Source organism: Durio zibethinus, chromosome 26, assembly GCF_047325235.1.
Source record: "Durio zibethinus cultivar Kanyao isolate XHJ-2024 chromosome 26, ASM4732523v1, whole genome shotgun sequence".
Taxonomy (NCBI): Eukaryota; Viridiplantae; Streptophyta; class Magnoliopsida; order Malvales; family Malvaceae; genus Durio; species Durio zibethinus.
In genome coordinates this window covers 18198510-18223154 of record NC_143187.1, presented here as the reverse complement: position 1 = coordinate 18223154, position 24645 = coordinate 18198510, and the positions used below count along the sequence as shown (strand labels likewise).

At 28.6% G+C, this 24645-nt stretch overlaps 2 protein-coding genes across 4 annotated transcripts; both read left to right on the top strand.

Moving 5' to 3' along the window:
* The first annotated feature begins 2902 nt into the window (after positions 1–2902).
* Positions 2903–9508, top strand: LOC111275368 (homeobox-leucine zipper protein ATHB-14-like). Its single transcript, XM_022860714.2, has 18 exons — positions 2903–3684; positions 3781–3940; positions 4129–4247; positions 4338–4428; positions 4577–4672; positions 4754–4867; positions 4966–5049; positions 5413–5568; positions 5662–5736; positions 5812–5918; positions 6120–6303; positions 6426–6614; positions 6698–6778; positions 6878–7018; positions 7509–7834; positions 8231–8342; positions 8492–8641; positions 9022–9508. Exons 1-18 carry the CDS (start codon positions 3470–3472, stop codon positions 9166–9168), a joined length of 2547 nt encoding a protein of 848 aa, XP_022716449.1. The 5' UTR covers positions 2903–3469; the 3' UTR covers positions 9169–9508.
* A 9337-nt stretch (positions 9509–18845) lies between these two features.
* Positions 18846–22537, top strand: LOC111275367 (kxDL motif protein). Of its 3 annotated transcripts, none has more exons than XR_016334301.1 (4): positions 18846–19010; positions 20300–20452; positions 21317–21506; positions 22122–22537. XR_016334301.1 is itself a non-coding variant. In XM_022860712.2 (3 exons), exons 1-3 carry the CDS (start codon positions 18895–18897, stop codon positions 21417–21419), a joined length of 372 nt encoding a protein of 123 aa, XP_022716447.2. In that variant the 5' UTR covers positions 18846–18894; the 3' UTR covers positions 21420–21753. The 3 variants fall into 3 exon arrangements, 1 of the variants encoding a protein (XP_022716447.2); XR_002688340.2 differs by having other exon boundaries at positions 21989–22537; XM_022860712.2 differs by lacking the exon at positions 22122–22537 and having other exon boundaries at positions 21317–21753.
* The last annotated feature ends 2108 nt before the right edge of the window (positions 22538–24645 follow it).

Here is a 24645-nt window from a genome sequence, read left to right as displayed (position 1 = left end):
AAACCCTTTCAGAGGCATGATTTAGACAATTTCCTCGGTAAAAGCAAGGTTTCCAAGAATTTTAGCTCGTCTTCAAAATATGAGATTTTTTCTTTTGGTTCTTTTTCTATAGCTTACATTCCGACTTCCAAATCTTTGTTTGGCTGGGGATACAAGCCAGCCTATTTGAATTTTTGTGTGGTTCTATAGGTAGAGTTATGGCTGGGATAATGATGATAGGTAGTTGAAATGGCATGTTCATTTTCCCTAAAGGCTAAAAAAGCCTCAACTTTCTCATAGCTTGGCTATTTTTCTATTGGTTGTCTACCAGGATGACTAGGTTGAGTACTTTTGAGACTTGGGGTAGTGCTATGCTTTGGAGCATCTATTTTAAGGCTTGGATTTTTTTTGATAAAAGTTTGAAATTGTTCTATGGTTGGTCTCACTTGTGCCAAAGCAAGTTGATCCGTGGCTTAACTGTTATGGGTTTTAGTCCTGTCAGGACAATTAGCTCTCATTCCTCATTGGCTGTCTTTTCTTAATGGTATAATGTTTAGCTCAGTTAGGAAATATAACCTTTACCTAGCACACAAAATATTTGTACCGAGCTCCGAGCTAAAGGTAAAAACTTTGAAATCGCACAAGAGAAAGATAGCAGTTAAGAGTAAAAGCAGAGGGTGTTTCCTATGTTTGCACTTCGATACTCGAGTAAGAGATCGGAATAAAGTAGGTCGATAAGATAGAAAAATAAGAAAATAAAAAAAATAATCAAATTGATAGATAGTAATTAGATGACTTTATTTATAAGTGAAATATGAAGGGTCTGTGGGTAAAATAATGATGTAGTCGAGCTGACATAATACTGTACATAATAGGCGAGTCAAAAGTTGAAAATATCACTGGTTGTTTACTAACAATTTCTAATAAAGAAAAATATCAATTTACCTTTTGGATCAAAAAATACCCTAACACATTTCTTTCATTTCTTTTCATATATATATATATATTTTAATTTTGTACCTTTTTTATTCATTTTCAATTTTTAAATTTTTTTAAATTTCTTTTATTTTTAATGAAATTATGTGACTTAGGTGTCCAATACATTTTTTTCATTTTTTAATTTTATTTTATCTTTTCTTTCATTTCTTTTTATCTTACCAAATATTTTTTTATTTTTTATTTTTCATATTTTTTCTATATGTAATTTTCATTTTTTTTTTAACTTCATTTTCCTTCATCTCTTTTTCTAAATTCTTTCATTATCTCACACTTCTCCTAAAAAAAAAAAAAAATCATGTCAGTGAAACGAGAGGTATTTTGCTAATGTCGAAGACCAATAGGGATATGTACTTATAATCTTATGTCTACCTTTAATTTATTTTTTAAAAAAATATTTTAAATATTTATTTTTTTAAAAAATATACTTATATTTATTTATATTTTATTATCTATTAAAATTTAATTAAAAAAATTAAAACATAATTAAAAAAAAAACTAGGTTTGAAACGTTCTAGTATTATTTAATGTTTATATATTTTTAAGTATTTATTTTATAATATAATTATAAATATAAAACATAAAAATAATATCGATCCGACTGTGCCGAATCTTCAACCTTATATTCAATGTCAAACCTATTTTTTAAATAAACCCTCAATTTAAGTGAAAATTTATTTAGCAGATCTAATATTTATAATCAAAATTTTAAATTAATTTTTATTCGGTTGATAACCCATTTTTGAAAGGAAAAGATCATATAAAATTATTATTTCAAGTTAGCATATATCATTTTTATTTAAATTATATTACATAATTATTTATTATACATTATATATAATAATTAAATGATAAATATTTAGTTTAATAAATTTAAATGTAATATATAATAAATGATTAATTTTTTAATAAGTTGTTTGGAAAAATCGTTCCATATTAGTCTTTATCGAATGTGAATAGGTCTAACTAAAAGGAGAGAGAAAAAGTAAAACTTCAATCTTTTTCCTCCCTCTTCACGCCTTCCATTCCATGCAACATGCATGCCCACAGAGGCACAGACACAGTATTTACATACATCATGATGCATCTGTTACACTCATACATACATCATGATGCCAATGTATGATTCACACATACATACATAAAGCATATGCATGCATGCATCACAATTCAGATAGGATAGATCATATAGGATAGGATAAGACTAACCAAACAAGCGGCAGATGAGAAATAAAGTACTGAATACTGATATTACAGTGATGCTGGAAAGAGAAAGAGGCTATTTCACTTCATTTTCTGTACCATAAAAATCTTTTTCATTTTTTACAGTGAATTTTTTAAACAAAAAAAAAGACTAAAACATTCCTAAACAGTCAATATTTATGCTTATTATTATGAATAAATAAAAACAAATCAGCCTGTCATTTATTTTTTTGTGTGCTTTATTACAGGCAGGTACAATGCTAATTTTTTGTTAAAAGTTTCATTCGATTTAATGTTATAAAGTTGTATGATAATTTAAAATATGATATATAATAATTATTATAATAATATAAAAATAATATATATAAATTTAATAAAAATAAAAATATATTTTATATTTATTATATTGATATAAATTATAATATAATAAATTTTATATTTTATATAAGTAATTGATTTAAATGATAAATTAAAATGTTTATTTATATATCAAAAATTAAAAAATAAAGAAATTTTAACAAAAAATTTCTTCTAAATATTTTAAAACATTTTAAAAAATATTTTTATCCATAAAATTAATCAATATATCAATAATTTTTATTTATTTAATAAATGAATATTTTTAAAAAATTCTGAATTTTATTATTTTATACTTATTCATATGAAATAAAAATACAAGATAGCATGATTTTGTTTTAAGCATTGGTTTAAGGGACCAAAAAAAAAAGGAAAAGCGAATAGCGGACATGGCCTTTTCAATTTCATTAGGCATTGGCTGTTTCATTGTCTGTCTGCTTTCTCTGTCACATAATAATATATTTTCTATTTTCATTTATACAAAAAAGCACAACACAGTCTCACTCTGTTGCTTTCTTTCTCTGTCCATTTCTGTGGGTTGGTTTTGTTTATCTCAGGACTTTCTGTTTCAATCGAGCCTATCACACTCTATCTAATGTATCTCGAGATTGGCGTCTAAGATAAAGACCACAGGGCTGTGTGCTTGAAAGAGAAAAACCATACGACAAAAAAACCTCCATTATCTGATGAAGGAGAGATGAGGCTCTCCTGGAGGAGAGAGCCTGCCTGTGATTGTGAAAACTACCGCCATCGCCGCCAACCAAGGAAAAGGAGATAAAAAACCATATCCAAAGCAACAAACTTTGTTCTAAGAGAGCTACTCCCCCATTTACGTTTTCTGCCAAAGAAGAGAAATCAACAGTAAAAAATTCAGTGTGGGTGCGTCTTGTTTTTGGTGATCTCTTCATTTTAAGTGTTTTTTTATGTGAAAAAAATGGCACTTGCCATGCACAAAGAGTCACTGAGTAACAAGCAGATGGATAGCAGCAAGTATGTGAGGTATACGCCCGAGCAAGTTGAGGCTCTGGAAAGAGTATACAGTGAATGCCCAAAGCCTAGCTCTTTGAGAAGGCAGCAGCTCATTCGGGAGTGTCCTATTCTCTCCAACATTGAGCCTAAACAAATCAAAGTCTGGTTTCAGAACCGCAGGTTACTTTAACCCCTGTGCCTTTCTTCTATTTACCTTCCCAGTTCTCATTCATTTATTCAATCAGTTCGCTAAAATCTGGTCCTCTTTTTGAAAAGATGCCGTGAAAAGCAGAGGAAGGAAGCTTCCCGGCTCCAGACAGTGAATAGAAAGCTGACTGCCATGAATAAGCTGTTGATGGAAGAGAATGACCGATTACAGAAGCAGGTCTCCCATCTGGTCTACGAGAATGGATACATGAGGCAGCAAGTGCAGACCGTGAGCATTTCTTCTAACTCTGTTTTGTAGTTCCAGTGGTTTGAAATGTCTGCATTATCAGTGATATGTCATGCTCTTGATGTCTTGTTTATGTCAAAACTTTCTATGAAACGTTTATTCGACTTCCGACATTTACATGCAAAATCAATGTACTTGAAAATTTTTCTTACTTTTAAGATTCTGAACAGGCTTCTGTAACGACCACAGACAATAATAGCTGTGAGTCTGTGGTCATGAGTGGTCAGCACCAACGACAGCAAAACCCAACACCTCAGCACCCCCAAAGGGATGCTAACAACCCAGCTGGGTAAGTAGAGGGTGTCTTTTTGAGCTCAAACATGAATTTGTAATTTCTAATTGGTCTCATTGTTAATGAACTTTGTTTTCTATTTGCTAGTCTACTCGCAATAGCTGAGGAGACCCTGGCAGAGTTCCTTTCTAAGGCAACTGGAACTGCTGTCGACTGGGTCCAGATGATTGGGATGAAGGTACAGCTCATTAAAGTGCTCTTTGTTTTTCTATGTATGTAATTGTGCATTACCATGAAACTTTACCTGTGCATCTCTTACTTATTTGCTGGATATTTGTGTTTCCCTATTAGTTTGAAAATTTAACTTCACTATTTTTATTGTGTAGCCTGGTCCGGATTCTATTGGTATTGTTGCTGTTTCCCGCAACTGTAGTGGGTTAGCAGCACGAGCTTGCGGTCTTGTGAGTCTTGAGCCCACAAAGGTAACAATCCTCCCAAAAAATTCTAAACAGTTGTGGCTAATGTATGTAAATTTTTGAAGTGTATGATGGATCTCATTTCAGGTCGCAGAAATCCTCAAAGATCGTCCATCTTGGTTTCGTGACTGCCGATGCGTTGACGTATTGAGTATAATTCCTACAGGAAATGGTGGAACAATTGAGCTCATCTATATGCAAGTATGCTATTGTAGATAACTAGATATTGCAATTCGAAGCAAGCCATGATTTACTTAATTTTTGGACTTGGCTAATCTTCTGAATCTATTATTTACCAGACCTATGCACCTACAACATTGGCTGCAGCACGAGACTTTTGGACTCTGAGATATAGTACAAGTTTAGAAGATGGCAGTCTCGTGGTAATTTATATACTGGTTCAAGTAATTTCCTTTATGTTTCTCCTTTTTTGGCAGGATTGAATTCTGCTAAATTATAAGCTCATTCTTGATGGCCCATGTTACCCTTCATTTCTTAGTGAAATAGCCTTGCCCTATGTTGTGTTCTGTTAGGATCTCTTCCACTTAGCTCCTTAGGGAGTTGGAAATGCTAACAGAAGTTTCACACGTTTTAAGTTTGCATAGATGGCAGAAGTTTTTGTAATTGATGAGATGTTAAACATGCATTAGGAGATTGATGTTAAGATTTCTCCATCTGCATGTTTGTTTAATCCTCAATGTTTAACGTGATCTTTAACATGTTTGCTTGTTCATAATTATGTGCAGATATGTGAAAGGTCGTTAACATCTTCTACTGGTGGCCCTACAGGGCCTCCTACTTCAAGTTTTGTCAGAGCTGAAATGCTTCCTAGTGGCTTTCTAATCAGACCTTGTGAGGGTGGTGGCTCCATTATTCATATTGTTGATCATGTTGATTTAGATGTGAGGACATGGGTTAATAATTTTAGCTTTTTAGTAACTGAAAATTTATTTATTTAGTTGCCTTACTATTTTTTGTACCCCTTTATACGTTAGGTTTGGAGTGTTCCTGAAGTTCTCAGGCCACTATATGAGTCATCCAAAATACTTGCTCAGAAAGTGACCATTGCTGTAAGTACATGATCAGAATCATACTTAATTTGTCAACCTTTCTTGTTTGGTTTTATCTTATTTTCTATCATCCAGGCCTTGCGGCATATACGGCAAATTGCACAAGAGACAAGTGGAGAAATTCAATATGGTGGTGGTCGTCAACCTGCTGTTTTAAGGACGTTTAGTCAGAGACTTTGCAGGTGAGGCGTTGACCATAGTATCAAGACACCTGCGCAATGAATTTAGCACTGTATGCATTAGAGTTTTGTGTGAACAAGTCTAATAGACTGGACAAAAAGTTGAAAAGTTTCAATTTTTCCTGATCTTTGTATGTCAAAATGGAGGTTGTATTTAATTTTTCTTTTCTATCCTTTGTTGATTGTTGCTCAAAATGATATTAGGGGCTTTAATGATGCGGTGAATGGGTTTATGGATGATGGTTGGTCGCTCATGGGTGGTGATGGTGTTGAAGATGTGACCATCATGATAAACTCATCCCCAGGCAAATTTCTTGGGTCTCAATACAACACGTTCCCTTCTTTTGGGGGAGGTGTACTATGTGCCAAGGCATCCATGCTGCTTCAGGTGTTTTCCTAGATGCCAAATACCATAAGGGAATATTTTTTTTTTTTATTGCATTTGCTGTATGCTATATCATTAGGCCTTACAGTAGATTAACTTGTAAATCTGGTAATATGGATCTGCAGAATGTTCCTCCTGCATTGCTTGTTCGCTTTTTGAGGGAGCATCGTTCAGAGTGGGCTGATTATGGAGTTGATACGTACTCTGCAGCTTGTCTTAAAGCTAGCCCTTACGCAGTTCCTTGCACAAGACCTGGTGGCTTCCCTTGTAGCCAGGTCATTCTGCCTCTTGCCCATACTGTGGAACATGAAGAGGTGATAATTCTCATCCATCATTGTTCAGTTACCATTAATTCTATTTGCTCAGGTTTCTGTTCAATTTTTATTCTCTGCTATAGTTACTGGAAGTTGTTCGTCTAGAAGGCCATGCATTCACCCCAGAAGATGTAGCGCTGGCACGGGATATGTACTTATTACAGGTTAGTTTAGTGTTTATCTTAAATTGTGCTCATTCGCTCTTGGACAGGAATCTTTATCGCTGGTTTTTCCCTCACCATTTCTAAAATATGTTGTGGCAGCTATGCAGTGGGATTGATGAAAATGCAGTTGATGCGTGTGCACAACTTGTCTTTGCACCTATTGATGAATCCTTTGCTGATGATGCTCCATTGCTGCCATCTGGATTTCGAGTCATACCTTTGTATCCCAAGACAGTCACGGTGATATGTCAACCTAGTGCTTGAGATTTTTGATTGCATGCTTGTACTTGCAAGTTTTCTGAAAAAAAAAAAAAATCTTCGTTGAAGAGAATTCATTTTTACTCGAGATTTTGTAAATTGATTGTAATCAATTGGATTTGCTTGGAACTTATACAAATTGGTTTCCCCTTGTAAAGAATTGCTCATTTATTATTTTGATTAACTAATTTACCTATTACTTAATACTAAAATCATAATTAGCTAGTAAAATACGACTACTGCAAAACACAGCCTCTGAATGATTTGAGTAGTTTTGGGTTTCAAAAGTTGGATTTGTTGGCAGGTCTGTAATATTCACTCCGCGTCCCCTTTTTGGTTAGACTTGAGTAAATACTGTAAATGTATATTATTTTTTCAGAATAAGCTGTAGGATTCTTAAGTCTGTGTGCTTCCTACAACAAAGAATTCTGTGAACTAATTCCTCTATTTTGTCTGCAACTTTTTATTCCAGGATGGACCTGGAGCCACTCGGACATTGGATTTGGCTTCTACACTTGAAGTGGGCCCTGGTAGCAACCGTACAGCTGGTGATGGTCAGCCAAACAATTATAACCTTAGATCTGTTTTGACCATTGCATTCCAATTCACTTTTGAGAACCACTTGAGGGACAATGTGGCTGCTATGGCTCGTCAATATGTGCGTAGTGTTGTGGGATCTGTTCAAAGGGTTGCCATGGCTATTAGCCCATCCCGTCTTAGCTCTGATATGGGACTGAAACCCCTGCCTGGTTCTCCTGAGGCTCTTACTTTGGCACGTTGGATTTGTCGAAGCTACAGGTATGACTTTGATTTTATGCTTTATTGTTTTGTTGGTTTTAACCTTACCCAATAGAGGCTCTGAGTTTTGACTGTATCCAAATTTGTCATACATTGTCGAAATTGCATTATTGCATTGTTACTGAGTTATGTTGGAGGTACTGGCTGTGGACATTTATATTTCACAAGATCAGTGTTAATGGAATGTATTAACGAACCGTGATGAGTTTATTTCATTTCAATAAAAGAGTGGATGAATCACAAGAAATTGTTGACCATATTCATGACAATGTGCCTAACTATTTTTTATTAAGATGGAAGGGAAAAATAACAAGTGTTCCATCCTCTTTCTTTAGAACTTAGTCTCTCTTGATGGACTGAGTGTAATAAGAATGGTAATTGTATGGTTCGTTTCAGAGCTCATACCGGAGGAGAACTCCTACGAGTAGATTCACAAGCTGGTGATGCTTTACTGAAGCAACTGTGGCACCATTCAGATGCAATAATGTGCTGTTCATTGAAAACAAATGTAATGAACATTCTCCTTTTGAATTTTAATGCATTCATATTAACTATGGCATCATTTGGATGCAATAATGTGCTGTTCATAGATTCACAAACTCTTATAATGCTTGGTTCTAGTGAAACTATAACACAATTGGTGGAATTTTATTGCAGGCATCTCCAGTTTTCACCTTTGCAAACCAGGTTGGGCTTGATATGCTTGAAACTACTTTAGTGGCCCTTCAAGACATAATGTTGGACAAGATACTTGATGAAGCTGGCCGAAAGATTCTCTGTTCGGAGTTCTCAAAGATTATGCAACAGGTAAATTTTTCAACAAGTGGATTATGAGGCTCTGACATTGAATTTCTTAACAATAATAGTTGAACCTGATTCCTAACTGGCAGTCCCCTAGAAGCTGCAAGTGTTAAATGTGGTGCTGAAGTTTTGAAATGCATTTTAAACTACATAAACAAGTTCGACATTTGATTGGAAATTAATCTAGGATTCAGATTGGAAACTGTTCTGGTGCACAGTCCTGAACATGTACACTTTCATGGAACTGCCTTGACTCCTTTTCTGCTTTTATTAGGATTTGCATAACAAAATGACTCTGGCTTGTCTAAGTCATTGAGAAACTTTCCATGTTTTTCTTTGGCAATGAAAGAAATTTCTCTAATGTACTATATTATTTCTAATTGCAGGGGTTTGCCTATCTCCCAGCAGGGATATGTGTATCTAGTATGGGAAGGCCAGTGTCATATGAGCAGGCCATTGCATGGAAGGTTCTCGATGACGACGGGGTGAATCACTGCCTTGCCTTGATGTTCATAAATTGGTCTTTTGTGTGAGTGATCTAGTTGATGTATGGAAGAATTAACTTTTAGGTATCTATCTTTTAAGTTATATATTTGGTTTTAGTACTTAAGAAGATGATTATGATATTATGAATGAAGATATTGGCAGGAGGATATCATGAATGCTTGTGTCTTTATGTGAATGGTTAGATGTTTGATTGATGATGATATTCTTCTTTATCTTTATCCATCTGATGTCCGTGTGAGAGTTGGTTGGATCTCATTTCTCAATCAAATTGGATAATGTTGGGAGTGGGACCTACCTGCTGTTAGGTTTGTTGGCCTGGTTTGGTCCAAATTTCCATATTTTTTCTGTTGGAATGTGTCATTTCCCCATTTATGCAAATCTATAGATAGAAATTTCTTTCAAGTTAGGAGGATAATCGTGTTATGCAAACGGTGGTGTGATATCATTTCGCCAGATTCTAAGATTGGCACGTATGAAAACATGGGTTTAAACCTACTAGACCTATAAGATAGAGGAAATCTCGCGGGGTTAGGGATGATGACAATAGAAAAAGTCAAATCTTTATAGGCTTTTCAGCCTACTGCCAAAGAAAGAAAGAACGAACAAACAGTATCATGAAAGAAGCAGCAGGATTGTTTACAGGAGGCCATTTATGTGATGGAAGGAACAAACATATATAACTACACACATTTATATATATATATATAGATACGTTGACACATTAGCTACAGTATAACGTATTTAGTAAAAATACTGCATCAATTGATCATCATGCATTCAAGGCTTCATGTAGAATGCATCACACATACATGAACATGATGATGTAATAGTTAGGGGTGAGACAGTAGTAGATGTTTAAGAGGGGGGGGGGTGACCCTTTTCCAGCGTTTGAAACTCGAGGCATTCTTTAAAGTTGAGTGCGAAAGGCACTGTATTTTCGAGCCTCGTGCATGCTGCTGTTGCTGCTGTGCATGCCTGATTGCCTATGCCTATGGCCCTCTTCCTCTCTCTGTTTATCGTGAAAATTTTTCACTTTGCCTTTTCTTTTCAGCACAATAACTCATCAGTTTGCTTTTAGTTTTGGAACCTTTTGATGAATTACATTTTCCCACTCTCTATATATTAGTATAATATTATTCCTCACAACAAAACCCCAAAAATTTTTTTAAACTCCACATTAAAGTGCAAAGATCTCCAGCTTTAATTTTGGAAACCCGAGGGAAAGTAAACAGACAGCACTGAAAACTTTATTTAAAAAAGAAAAGAAGGAAATAGGAAATCCCATCTCCCCAGCGGTTTCTTCTTTTCTTTTCCAATGGTTTTTTACAGTATCTGTGGAAGAAAGAGATCTTTACTATTGCTGCTGTCCCCTGGCATGCAACGCTTTGTATTTTTTTTTTTTTTTCAGACTTGGATACTTAGTAGTAAACAAGTAATATTTATTTGGGTAAATGACATACAAATCCTTAAGGTTTGAGCTTAATTTTCCTTTAGGACAAATACAATTCAAACAAAAAGAAGTTTAAAAGATCATTTATTTTTCATCCAACATGGCTTAAAGTCCTTATTTATATTAACACCTAAAATTCTTAGAAACAGTTGTCAAAAATGTTAAGAATATATCCTCAAATTTTATAATAGTTTTGTTAAAAATTAATTAAATATTATTTGATAGATAAAAAGATTTGTAGAAGAATAATTTTAACAAAAAAATTATTATTGATAGGAAAGTATATATGTTTATAAATAGATAAAGTCTTTATATGATTAAGTATAAGAAAAAAAAAGTAAAAAAGTTGTAAGATAAAATGGTATAATTACCTCATAAAATTACTGAAGATTTATATTTTATGGATGTGTATGTTTGTATATTTGTGAGTAGAAGAGATTTATATTTTATGGATGTGTATGTTTGTATATGTCATATATATATATAATGTATAAATATATATATGTGTGTTTATTTAAGTTAAAAATATTTTATAAGATTAATGAAAATTGAAAAACTCTGAGTATTGGTTATAAATGTTTGATTTGATTATATATTTGTAATTTTTTATAAGTAGTAAATTTTATTTCTCATCCATAAACGTTAAATTAATGTTTCTTAATTAATTGATCAATTTTTTATTTTATTTTTGCTTGTATGATTAAATTAAAACTTTTTATCTTACAAAAACATCATCTAAATCACCTCGACAATAGCCAACAAACCCCCGAAACTAACATAAATTTTCTTATGGTGTATAAACTTTTGTGGATCATTTTCACAAATACTCAATTTAATAAGTTTAAGTAGCATTGATGATGTCTTATATGAGAGAAAAAAATGCATCATAAGCTCTTTATTTTCATTTTACGCTGTCCTTGTAACCGAATACTAAAATTATACAAAGAGTGTTATTTTTCTTGTACAAATTAGACATGTGAATGGGTATTTATGTAAATTTACAACTTTTGTCACCACCTGTAGCAGCAATGGAGCACATTTTCCAATTTAATTTGCCCTATTATAAGGGGTTTTTAAAAATAAAATTAGTGCTCTAAATCAGAACAAAATATATTATACTTATTATTTTAATAATAATATTAATAAATTATGCATTTAAAATGATATTAACAAAAAATTATTGATTAAATTCGAATTTAAAAGCTTTACGACGAAGTCAATTATCTTTGCCAATTAAACAAACTTTTTTATGGTATTTAATTTAAGGTCTTTGACTGTCAGGGTTTGGGAGATGTAGCATTTAGGGATAGCCATAGATTTGGGGGAGCTTTATCGTTTTGTGGATTTAGGGGTGGTTTGAAAATTTGAAAATTTGAAAATGATGATCAATGATGGCTGCCCTGCAATTTTATCATGTTACAGGAGTAGTAGTAGTAGTTGGTAAAATAAAAGTGAGGTTTGGTTGGTTTGGCTATGGCAGTAGTAAGGATATCTGACCATATGGGGTAACCAGTTTGAATGAATTAAGTCTTTGGGTTCAGAGACAGATATTATCTCATTTCTGCATTTGTTATTGTTCCGTGGTTCACGTCTCTCCGCCAGTTATTTCAATCTTTCTGGTATTTACGAAGAATCTGATTTTTTATCTTAATAAGAATAATATGTATATTAAATTTTAAAAATAAAAAAATAAATATAATTTTAAATTTTTATTAGATACAAATATAAGTACAATAATATAATATTTATCTCGTATTTATATTTATATATAATTATATATTTAAAAAATAAAATTTTTATTTTAATTAGAATTAATGTATTTTTATTTAAAATATATATTTATAAAAAATTACATAAATATCTAAAATTAAAAATTTAAAAATAAATTTTTTTTAATTATTATACAAAAATTATTTCATACTCATTAAATACCTATAATAATGGAGATTGTGATAAGTTAAAATATCATTGCATATGAATATATAAATAATATAATATAAAAATCTAAAAATAAAAATAACAAATACTCTACTTGTTAACATCTCCACTCTCCACAACTAAAAACCCAATTTCTATTGCTCTAAACAGGGAAGAATAAGGCATTAAAACAACAATTATAAAATTTAAACGAGATTAAAAAAAATTATAAATATTAAAATTTAAACTTTATATTTATTAAAAATTATTTTTTAATATAATTATATAAATCAAACGAAATAAACTCCAAACTCAAAATTGTTAAAATTAAAATTTTAATGTATTTGACTTAATTTTTTAAATGAATTGATAGACCAAAAATATAAATGCTAAAGTTACAATAAAAATAAAAAGTACCTGGCTAGCAAAGATGTAACAAAGTAAAACACTAAAGTTGCAAACAATTAAAGAAGCAGGTAGTCACACAGAAAACCATCATTTGACTTGGGTTGCATAACTTGGAATTTACATTTATTCAACGTTTTCTTTCAACATTAATTATTCATTGTCTCTTTTCTCTTTATTCATTCTCGCCTATCAATCGGGGAACCATAAAGGCTAAACCATTCTTTTTCTTTTCTTTTCTTTTTTTACTTAATTTTTTTTTTTTGCATCTTTTCATTTATCGAAAAAATAATTTTTTAATAAAGATTGATACAATTTTTTTAGAATATATTTAAAAAATAAAAAAAATATTTAATACAAAACACTTAATAAGCGTTTGATCAACCTATGAAATTTAAATATTTTATCAACAGTTTATGAAATAATAATACAATTTATTTGTCCATTTCAAATAGAATTTGTTTTTAATGTAATAGTGTTTTATTTTTCAATATATTTTAAGAAGTTTGTGACAACTTTCTAATCCATTTGATGAAAATTTAAAAATAACAACTACAATAAAATACTTTTTCATTCGTATTAATTTAAATTATATTAATATAAAATGCCATGTCTCAAGGCTCAAACTCAACGCCCCTAAAATATAAAACAACAATGATTTAAAAGGAGAGAAAGGCCTCCGACGAGCCCAGCAACGTTACAACGATGAAGATAGGGATATTAATAGACAGAGTATGTTATGAATAGAATATTTTTATCTTTATTTTTAAATATTTATATTATATTTATTTTTTATTTATACTAAATAAATATTTTAAATTTATTTTTATTTTTACGAGTATTTAATAGGTATAAATAATACATTTTTGTTTTAAATTTTTTTAGAAAGGCCTCCGACGAGCCCAGCAACGTTACAACGATGAAGATAGGGATATTAATAGACAGAGTATGTTATGAATAGAATATTTTTATCTTTATTTTTAAATATTTATATTATATTTATTTTTTATTTATACTAAATAAATATTTTAAATTTATTTTTATTTTTACGAGTATTTAATAGGTATAAATAATACATTTTTGTTTTAAATTTTTTTAAAAAAATTTAAAACAAAAATGTATTTTTTTAGCTTTTTTATTTTTATCTTATATATTTTAATAATTTTTTATAAACATATTAACATATATCTTTTCAATAAAAATACATTAATTCTAATTAATCTAAAATAATAATTTATATTATTTAATAAAAATTTTATTATTTAAATATATATACGAGTATAGATTATTGATAGACAAGTATATATGTTTATAAATAAATAAAGTCTTTATATGATTAAATATGAAAAAAAATGTAAAAAAATTATAAGATTATATGAGATAGATATCTTATAAGATTACTGAAAATTTATGTTTTATGGGTATGTATGTTTGTATGTTTGTGAGTGGAGTATAAAAAATTGAGATGGTTTACGTAGGTATAATGTATGGATATATATATATATGGGTATGTATTTATTTTTGTTGAGAATATTTTATAAGATTAAAAAAGATTGAAAAACTCTATGAGTATTGATTATAAATGTTTGATTTGATTATACGTTTATAATTTTTTACAAGTAGTAGATATTATTTTTCATTCGTATATATAAGTCAGTTAAATTAAATCATGATAAATTATTATTTTTTGATTAATTAATCGATTATTTAATTATGTTTTTACTTATGTAATTAGATTGAGATTTTTTATCTAACAAAAACATCATCTAAATCACTTCGACAATAGCCAACAAAACCCCAAAACTAACATGAATTTTATTGTAGTGTATAAACTTTTGTGGATCATTTTCACAAATACTCAGTTGAATAAGTTTTAAGTAGTATTGATGATGTCTTATATGAAAAAAAGAAATGCATCATAAGCTCTTTATTTTCATTTTACGTTATCCTTGCAACTGAATACTAAAATTATACTAAAAGTATTATTTTTCTTGTACAAACAAAACATGTGAATGGGTATTTATGTAAATTCACAACTTTTGTCACCACCTATAACGCGTTGACGCACATTTTCCAATTTAATTTACCGTATTAATTTAAGGTTTTTTTTTTAATTTAAAAATAAATAAATTATTTAATACTCTAAATCAGGACAAGAAATCTAATAATAATATTCAAATTGATTTTAACAAAAAATTTATTATATAAATTCAAATTTAAAATTTTTACGTTGATACCAATGATTTTCGTCAATTAAATCAATTTTTTATGGTATTTAATTTAAGGTCTTTTGACTGTCAGGATTAGGGAGTTGTAGCATTTAGGATAGCTATGAATTTAGAGGCACTTTATCGTTTTGTGGATTTAGGGTTGGTTTGAAATTTTGAAAATGATAGCTGCCCTGCAATTTTATCATGTTATAGTAGTAGTAGTAGCAGCAGCAGTTGGTAAAATAAAAGTGAGGTTTGGTTGGTTTGGTTATGGCAGTAGTAAGTATAAATGGCCATAAGGGGAAACCAGTTTGAATGAATCAAGTCTTTGGGCTCAGAGTCAAATATTACTATCTCATTCCTGCATTTGTTATATTCCATGGTTCACGTCTCCCCGCTAGTCATTTCAATCTTACTCACATTTACGAAGATTCTGATTTTTTATCTTAATAAGAATAAAATGTATATTAAATTTAAAAAATTAGGATAAAACTAATATAATTTTAAGTTTTTATCGAATATGAATGTAAATATAATAATATAATATTTGTTTTGTATTTATATTTATATTTAATTTATATATTTAGAAAATAAATTTTTTACTAAATAAGATAAAATTTTATTTTAATTAAAATTAATGCATTTTTATTTAAATATATATTTATAAAAAATTACATAAATGTATAAGATAAAAATTAAAAATTAATATTTTATTTTATTTTTTAAAAAATTATTATCACTGAATAAAGAAACGGAAGAACTTTCACTGTTAATTATTCATTGTCTCTTTTCTCTTTATTCATTCTGGCCTTTCATTCAGGGAACCATAAAAGGCTAAACCATTTTTTTTCTTGTTTTTTTTTACTTAAACCATTATTTTTCTTTGCATCTTTTCATTTATCTTAAAAATAATTATTTAATATATTAAAAAATATTTTATTTAAAAATAATACAAATTTTTTGAGGATATATTTAAAAAATAAAAAAATTTATTTAATAAAAAACACTTAATAAGCATTTGACCGATTTGTGAAATTTAAATATTTTATCAACAATTTATAAAATAATAATTCATTTTATTTGTCCATTTCAAATAGAATTTGTTTATATTATAATAAGTTTTTTTAATATATTTTAAGAAGTTGGTGACAACTCTCATCCATTGATGAAATTTAAAAAAAACACCTACAATGAAATACTTTTTCATTCGTATTAATATTAAATTATATTAATATAAAATGCCATGCCTAGGGCTCAAACTCAAAGCCCATTAAATATAATACAACATGACAATGATTTAAAAGGAGAGAAAGGCCTCCGACAAGCCCAGCAACGTTACAACGATGAAGGTAGGGACGTCAATAGATAGAGTATGTCATGGATAGAGTACTTTTTTATCTTTATTTTTAAATTTTTAAATTATATTTATCTCTATAGTTATATCAAATAAATATTTTAAATTTATTTTTATTTTTATGAGTATTTAATAAGTATGGATAATTTTTATACCCATAAATTTTTTTTAAAATTTTAAAATAAAAATTTATTTTTTTTTGCTTTTTTAGTTTTATCTTATATATTTTAATAATTTTTTATAAATATATTAATATATATCTTTTCAATAAAAATATATTAATTCTAATTAATCTAAAATAATAATTTATATTTTAATAAAAAATATATTATTTAAATATATATATATATATATATATGAGTACAAATATAAAATAAGTATTGTGTTATTTATCTCCATCTAGATAATTGATACAAATTTAAAATCATATTTATTTGCATCCCTATACTTAAATATAATACTCATTTTTATCTTTATTTAGATAAAAAATCAAAATTTTAATAGATATGAGTAAGATTATCATCCTTAGACAATGACAACCTAAGACAACAGAATTCAACGAAAACTTAACAAAATAAAAAATCAACAATTCAAATCCCAATGAATTATCTCAAAATAACTAAGTTTCAAATAATTTAAATGTTTAATCCAAAATTTGAATTCAAAATTACTGAAACTCAAACAATTATTAGTAGTTTCAAATATACTTATTTAAACTATATAATATGAAAATTTGAGGATCATGTATTTTTAGAAGTATTTAATATTAGTGAGAGAACATGCATGATTTTGGATCCATGAAATTCTGAACTTGAATCAAATTCTTTTAAGGTGGGAGGATGTAATTACCTTAAAATTATTGTTTTTTTATTATTATAAAAATATTATATTATTTTATATTACTTTGGGTGTTTTATTTTGGTATCTTTTGGATGAATTTTGGTAAGAGGGAATATTTTGAACAATAAAACTCTTTCAGGGATCATAGTGTAATTTTCATACATTTTACTCCCATTATAAATACATTCTTTTCTGTCAACTCCGAAAAAATTAAAAATATAACTTCGGTACCCAAAAAGAAATTTTGAGATTCTTACAAAATTCAAAACATAATTTTAATTTTTAAAATTTTTTTGACAATCTTCCAATGGTCTTTTGGGAGCTTATTTGGTATTTATGGAAAGATCACTTCAAGATCTTTCTAATTATTTTGTAAGACTTAATTCGGTTATATATTTTAGGAGTTACTAATTTTTAAAATTTTTTGGCCAACTATTATTTTTTTAAGTTGAAAAAAATGAATATTCTATAATTTTTATATTAATTATTATTTTTTCTTTAATTTTTAAAAAATATTAAAAATATTATTTTTTCACCATGTTAGATCAACCGGTTAAACCAATTGAACTGATTAAATCGAAAACCAAACATCCAAGTATCCAACGCATTTTAATTTTCGATCTGTTTTTTAAAACATTGATTAAAACCCATATTTAAATGTTTCAAAAAATCATAATAAAGATGAGAAAATGAAATAAATGAACTAATGACAAACCTATAAAATATGAGGTAAAATGAAAAAGACGATGAAAAGTTAGGATCAATGTGTTCAATGAAAACATTATATTAAAATTTTAAGATTGACATGCGACTTAAAATTAATTAATAATAAATATATATTTTTATATTTATATGCTCAAAATATTTTAACTTAAGTTTTAAAAAATTTCGGTTATAACCACTTCAATAGATGGATTTAACCCAGATTGATGACCTCTGGAAATCTAATAGTCCAAGATCAAGTATGGAGTATGTTGTAAATTATTTTCTTTATTTGTGGTTTTTTTTTTAATTATTATTTTGGTTCAAATCTTTTGTCTTCGTGTTAACTGGAGTTGTTGATATTAAAAAAAAAAAAAGAAAAAAGGATTGGATTGAATATGAATAATTAGGCAAATTTTTGTCGATTCTAATAATGTGATCACGAGAAAATAAAATTATTTTTTACAATTAAAATTTTAGTTAAATTAAGAATCCATTGGTCCTCATTCTTTGCATATAATACAAATAAAATATAAAATATAAAAATATTTTAAAAAATTTTATATATTTGCTAAAATTTCAAATAAATCTTTATCTTTTTATTATATTCAATCGAACATTTAAAGTATTATTTATGTTTAATTAAGCTTTATGTTGTATGAAAAAAATTTTTAAAAAATAAGAGTTTAATTAAATAGACATAATATTTTGAAGATTGAATTAAATAAAAATATTTAAAAAATAATTGAATACAACAAAAAGATATGGGTTTATCTAAAAACTTCAACAAATACGAGGATTTCTTTTAAAGTTCAAATAAATATATAAATAATAGAGAGGAAAAAGAGAAGGGAATAAAATTGAGCATCGAGAAATGGAGGAAACGGAGAAAGAATCGATAAGAGCAGCTTCTAAAGAGGTTTCTCATCAGTTCAAAACCCTAATCGATGCCGATGATTTGGACTCTCTTAAGCATTTGCAGCTCCTCATGTACTTTTCCCTTTTCTTTCTGCAAATTTTTTTCCTAGTTTCTTTTATTGTGATTACCGTGGTTGGATTTGAACTCGTTCATGTGTTCTCTTAAAACCAAAAAAAAAAAAAAAGGAAGGATTTGCTTTACTTGTTTGCTATAATTACCTTGCAGAACTGGATTTCGCCAGAAGATGTTTGCTTCTTATTTCTATGCTTGTTTTATTGTTGGTGTATTTTGTTGCTCATAATAGATTTCTTCATTGAATTTGAAATGATAAAATAATCTTTTTGTGTTGAACAATTTCAAGAAACTTGAGATTAACATTTGTTGTTATCATTAGGTCAAACATTTATGATCTATTACTTGAAATTGATGTTATTCATTTGTTATCAGGTAGTAGTATATATTTGCAAGACCAGTTTGAATCTGAGGATCACAGAATTTGGAGATTATGATTATTGTTATTACATTAATTGGCATCGGCAGCCATTGGATAATGGATTATTTTGGTTCATAATTGCATTGTGTATATGGATAGGCTAACAGGGCACTATTGAAAAATTCAGGTCAATATTATTTCAAGCAGGTTAGCTGAGAAACAATGTGTATGTTGATCTTATTAAACGGTTGTCAACTATTCTTGGTCTTTTTTTTTTTCTTTTTTTGTCCTTTTATAATGTTGATGCGGTTTAAGGCTTCATCAATAGAATATGTGGTGGAAAAATACTAATCTCCTTAAATGAGCTATTCTCTTTGTCAAGATGCTATTTTGATGCAGGAACCAGGTGTTCCCTGAATTGTACTATATATGAAAATGATATTAAAACAAACATAAGATGTTTGCTATTGCAAACAAAAACATATGCGCACATAAACTTGCCTTTTATCTTGTATTTTTAGAGACGTTAGGTCAGATATCTCATGCCTATGTCCATGCATTACACCCGTGCCCTTGTATACAGACGAGGGGAAACTGGTGTTGCATGGCATGTGTCCAGAAAATCACTTAAAGATAGTCATGTATCAAGATGAGGCCACTTTATGTGGTTGTAGTGTACAGAAATATTTGTCCTGACAAAAAACAAGAGTCCCTCTACAATCTTGACTAAAAGGATCTATCTAGCTTAGCATACTGTACCAAAGTGATTATAAATTTACAATGGAATGCTGTTCAACCTCTGTTGTATATATTACCTTTTTGTCTTTTTCTTGATTGCATAAAGGTAGCTTGGATATGTGCAACAATCTTTATTCCTCTATTTTTAGATTTTTTTTTTTTAATTTTTTTTTATGCCACTACTTGCAGATTGGGAAGATTGCAGGACAGCAATGCGGTCTTATCTCATTTTAATGAGTATTCAGAACATTGCTTTGCTGAGGTTTCTGGTGACTTTTCGAGAAATACGCGCCTCTTAAAGTCTATGAAGTCAGACCTTGATTATATTTTTCAAAAGCTTAGGTATAATTGCCTTAATATTCTTGTTTTAAGTGATTACTTACAAGATTTTTATTAAATAAAAGTAATTTTCTTTTTAACACTTTTCTGTGATGGCATTTAAATTGTAATATGTGTGAAGATTCTTGAGTTTATTCAGGTCTAATATGCAGTTTCCTTATCTAATTTACAAGACTATGGAGGTGTGGCAAATTACTGGTCATATTACACTAGTGCTGCCTTAATTTCTTATTGTTGTACCGTGCCAATATACTCTAGTTGCATAACTTGTATCCCAAGACTCATTTTCAGATGATAACTGCAAAACATGTGGCAGATTTGTATGTGCATCCGAAAGGGGTTGATTAACTGACCAACATTTGGAATACTCTCAACCAAATCTCTACAGACGACAGCATATTTATTCACTGCAACTTTTATTGACATAAAACCTCATGAAACCTATACGACAATTACTGGATATACTTTTAAAATTAATGGTGAAGAGAAATAGGGAATGGTGTTCGCTGCTGTAGTAGAAATGTAGCTAAAGGATCAGAAAATACATATCCATGCACTTTTAGGTTTTCTCTAACCTCTATTTGACAATGATAGGCATATATCCTGAAAGTTGCATTCGGGAAACTTCATGAATGCATTAAATGATTGTAATTTTAGAAATATGGTCTCTGCTTCAATTAGCAATGTTTGTAAGCAAGGATATGCAACTCAGTCCCCTTGTCATACACCTGCTCTGCCTGTATTTCTGTATGGATAGACATACTTTTCTACATATTGCACTTTTTACCGACTTCTGGCTGCAATATGTGCTGGTCCTGAAAGTATCTCTTTCTCTGTACCACATATTTATATTTATTTTTTCTGCAGGAGTATGAAGGCAAAGATTATGGCTACCTATCCAGATGCATTTTCGGATGAATCAACAAAGGAAGTACTTGACAAAAGACCAGACCTAGAAGTGCCTCAATAGCTTTATTATTGGTCAAAAATGCCACATCACTTTGACTCTAACACTGTTAGTCCCTGGGATAACTTGCCTTGTGGAACTGAAGTTCAGGTACCGAATTGGGAATTTTTATTCTCTAGTATTTAATAATTAAGAAAAATGGTACAGTACGTTGGGCAAAAGTGTATTTAATCCAATCGAGAAAGCATGCTGTTTCTTTCACTAGTCTATTATGCATTTAAGCGTTATTTAGTTATGTGTGAGAAAACTGTCAGTACTATTTTGGTTGGTTTGGAGCATAGTCCTTTTGTCAACAATATCAGAACTATATATATAAATAAGGTTTAACTAAGTAAAACATCATCTCGTAGACTAGAGGCGACTTTTCAGCAGAAAATTTTAAAGTATGCTATGTTTATGATTCGATACTGTTCATGAATGCATATAAGTAGAAGTGGCAATTTGGCTGGTTCGGGTCCGTCTTTCGTTGACTTTAGTTTATTTTAGGTTCAAGTTAATTTCGGATTTAATTTTGTACGAGTCTTGGTTCACTTTCTTTCTTTTGCTGTTATTATCAAACGGAAATGATTTAGGCGCTCAACGCCAGCAAACCTTCCCCTCATGGTTCGAGTAACATTCATACCAGAACAGTGGTTGCCTTTGTATCGTATTTGTCGAGTATATATAGAACACAAAATAGCCTTGCTACAATATTCTTGTCTGTAGAAATCAATTAAAGAAGGAAGAGGATCATGGAAGGAAGGAGAGGGAGGAGCGAGAGTGAGAAAGAGGAAGGCAAAGAAGTTGATGGGCTTCGGAGGCTTGGAAGTGTCATTATATTTACTCTAATCGACTTGGTTGACAAGATCCATGCAGCAATTACTTAAGATGAAATCTTCGGTATAGGTCAGCCAATGAGTGGATCTTTTGTTTCCCTTCTTTGCTCTTTGAGATCTTTGAGATGATTAACCCTCCATCTAAATGTTAACTAAATGTAATAATAGAAGAAAAATATAATAACAAAGAGAATAGATGGAGGGTTGATCATCTCAAAAAGAGGGGATATAATACCTTTAGTGGATTTATTGAATATGAAAATGGAAGATTCTTTGAGCTGTTAATAGATTACGTTATTTAATTTACTCGCAACTTAATATACATTTAATTTCATATAATACCTTAACGTAATGTATGATATATAAGATAATAGATAAAATAAGATAATAATTATTTTATATTATGTTTGATTTATATCTAATTAAATGAAATACGATTACAATGAAGATTATTATCTTCTTAATATAAAATGATTTAATGTTTTCAAAGTGGAGAGAATTATGTTTAATTTATGGCATTAAATTTATATGTTTTATTATATATTTAAAAATTACATAGATAATTTAATATAAACTTTGAGGAAAGATAATTTTGATCAATAAATAATTCTATTATAATTTTTACACACATCAATCATAATAGTATTATTTAATCTAATCATATTCATAATATTTTTTTATATTATTTTATCATAATTTTGTCTACCAAATACATACTAAAATTATGTTTGGTGCATAAGATGATAATCATCTCATATTATATTTTATTTATATCTAAAAAAAGATATGATTATAAAGATGAGTAATCATCTTTTTGGTACAAGATTAAATCTTCTTTAAGTGAAAAAGATTATTTTGTATGTGGGTTCGGAAGGGAAGGCAGTGAAAAAGATTATTTTTAATTCATAACATTGAACTCACATGTCCTATCATATTTTTAAAATTTATATTAATAATTTAAATTATATAAATTTTAAAGAAAGATAATTGTCTAATGAATAAATTATCTTATATTAACTTTTGCATACATCAAATACAAGATAAAATAATATTATTTAATTTAATTTTGTTCATAATATCATTTTATATTATCTTCTCATAATTTTATATGGTTTAGGTACACATGACCTTTGGGGTATAGGTTAATTGATAGGATATGATGATAATCATTTTATATAATTTTTTGTTTGTATATAAAGAAATGAATAGAATTGTAAAGAAAATTATTCTCTTGAATTATAAGATGATTTAATCCTTTCAAAGTGAAGATGATTATTTTTAATTCATAGAATTGAATTTATATATTTTATTATATCTTTAAAAATTAATTAATAATTTAAATTATATTAACTTTGTAAAAAGATAATTTTGATTGATAAATATATTATATTATTTTAATCATTACACACATCAAATACAAGATAAAATTATATTATTTAATCTAATCTTATTTATAATATCATCTTATTCTATTATATTATAATCTTGTATACCAAACAGATAATCTATTGACAAATAATATATATAATAGCCTAAATATATTGAGAAATAATATTTTTAATATGTTGTTCTTAAATTATATAATAAAAATATAAACATTAGTAAATATAAAATATTATATATTACATAAATACTTGGTCGGATCAAATTTGAATTTTGAATGTTAAAATTAAGGCTTAACTCATCTTTTAAATGGATCTTATATTTTTGTTAAAATTTATTTAATAGATTTAATAATTTTTACTCAAATTCTCTCAGATAACATATGAATTTTTGGATTTTAAAGGATGAGGACATGCATTAAGCGCAATACTAATTTAAAGTGTACCTCTTCAATTTTTATAACACTCGAACGTATAAAGTAGGAAATAAAATAAATCAGTTCTAAATTTTAGTGTTATTTAAAAAAGTAAAAATTTAATTTGAAAAAATAAATGATTTATATAATTTTAAAATATATCAGCAAAGGCGTTGTAATTGGATTGGAATCTCAACAGTATCCCTCGGATTGAATTTAAAGCAACCTCCAAATGACCAAATTGCCCTTCAATTTTGAGCCAAAGCTCATGTTCAATTCTAGAACAAACCTTTAATCACAATTTATAGGTAAAAGTTTCACAGTTCTTTGATGAATGTTATACACGTGAAAGAAAATAATAATTTTATTTAAAAAATACTGTACAGAGATATTTATTAAATTTTAATGATCATTTCAATAATATTTTGACTGTTATATTATGAATTTCTAACATAATTTCAAGATAAAAAATCACGTAAACATCTATAAAATATAAAAAGATAAATTTCATGCAAATCTTTTAAATTAAGCATAATTCAATATAAATTCATTAGTTTGAAAAATGAATTACCCGTCTCAAACTATACATGATAAGTAAATCTTTTTGTAATTCCAT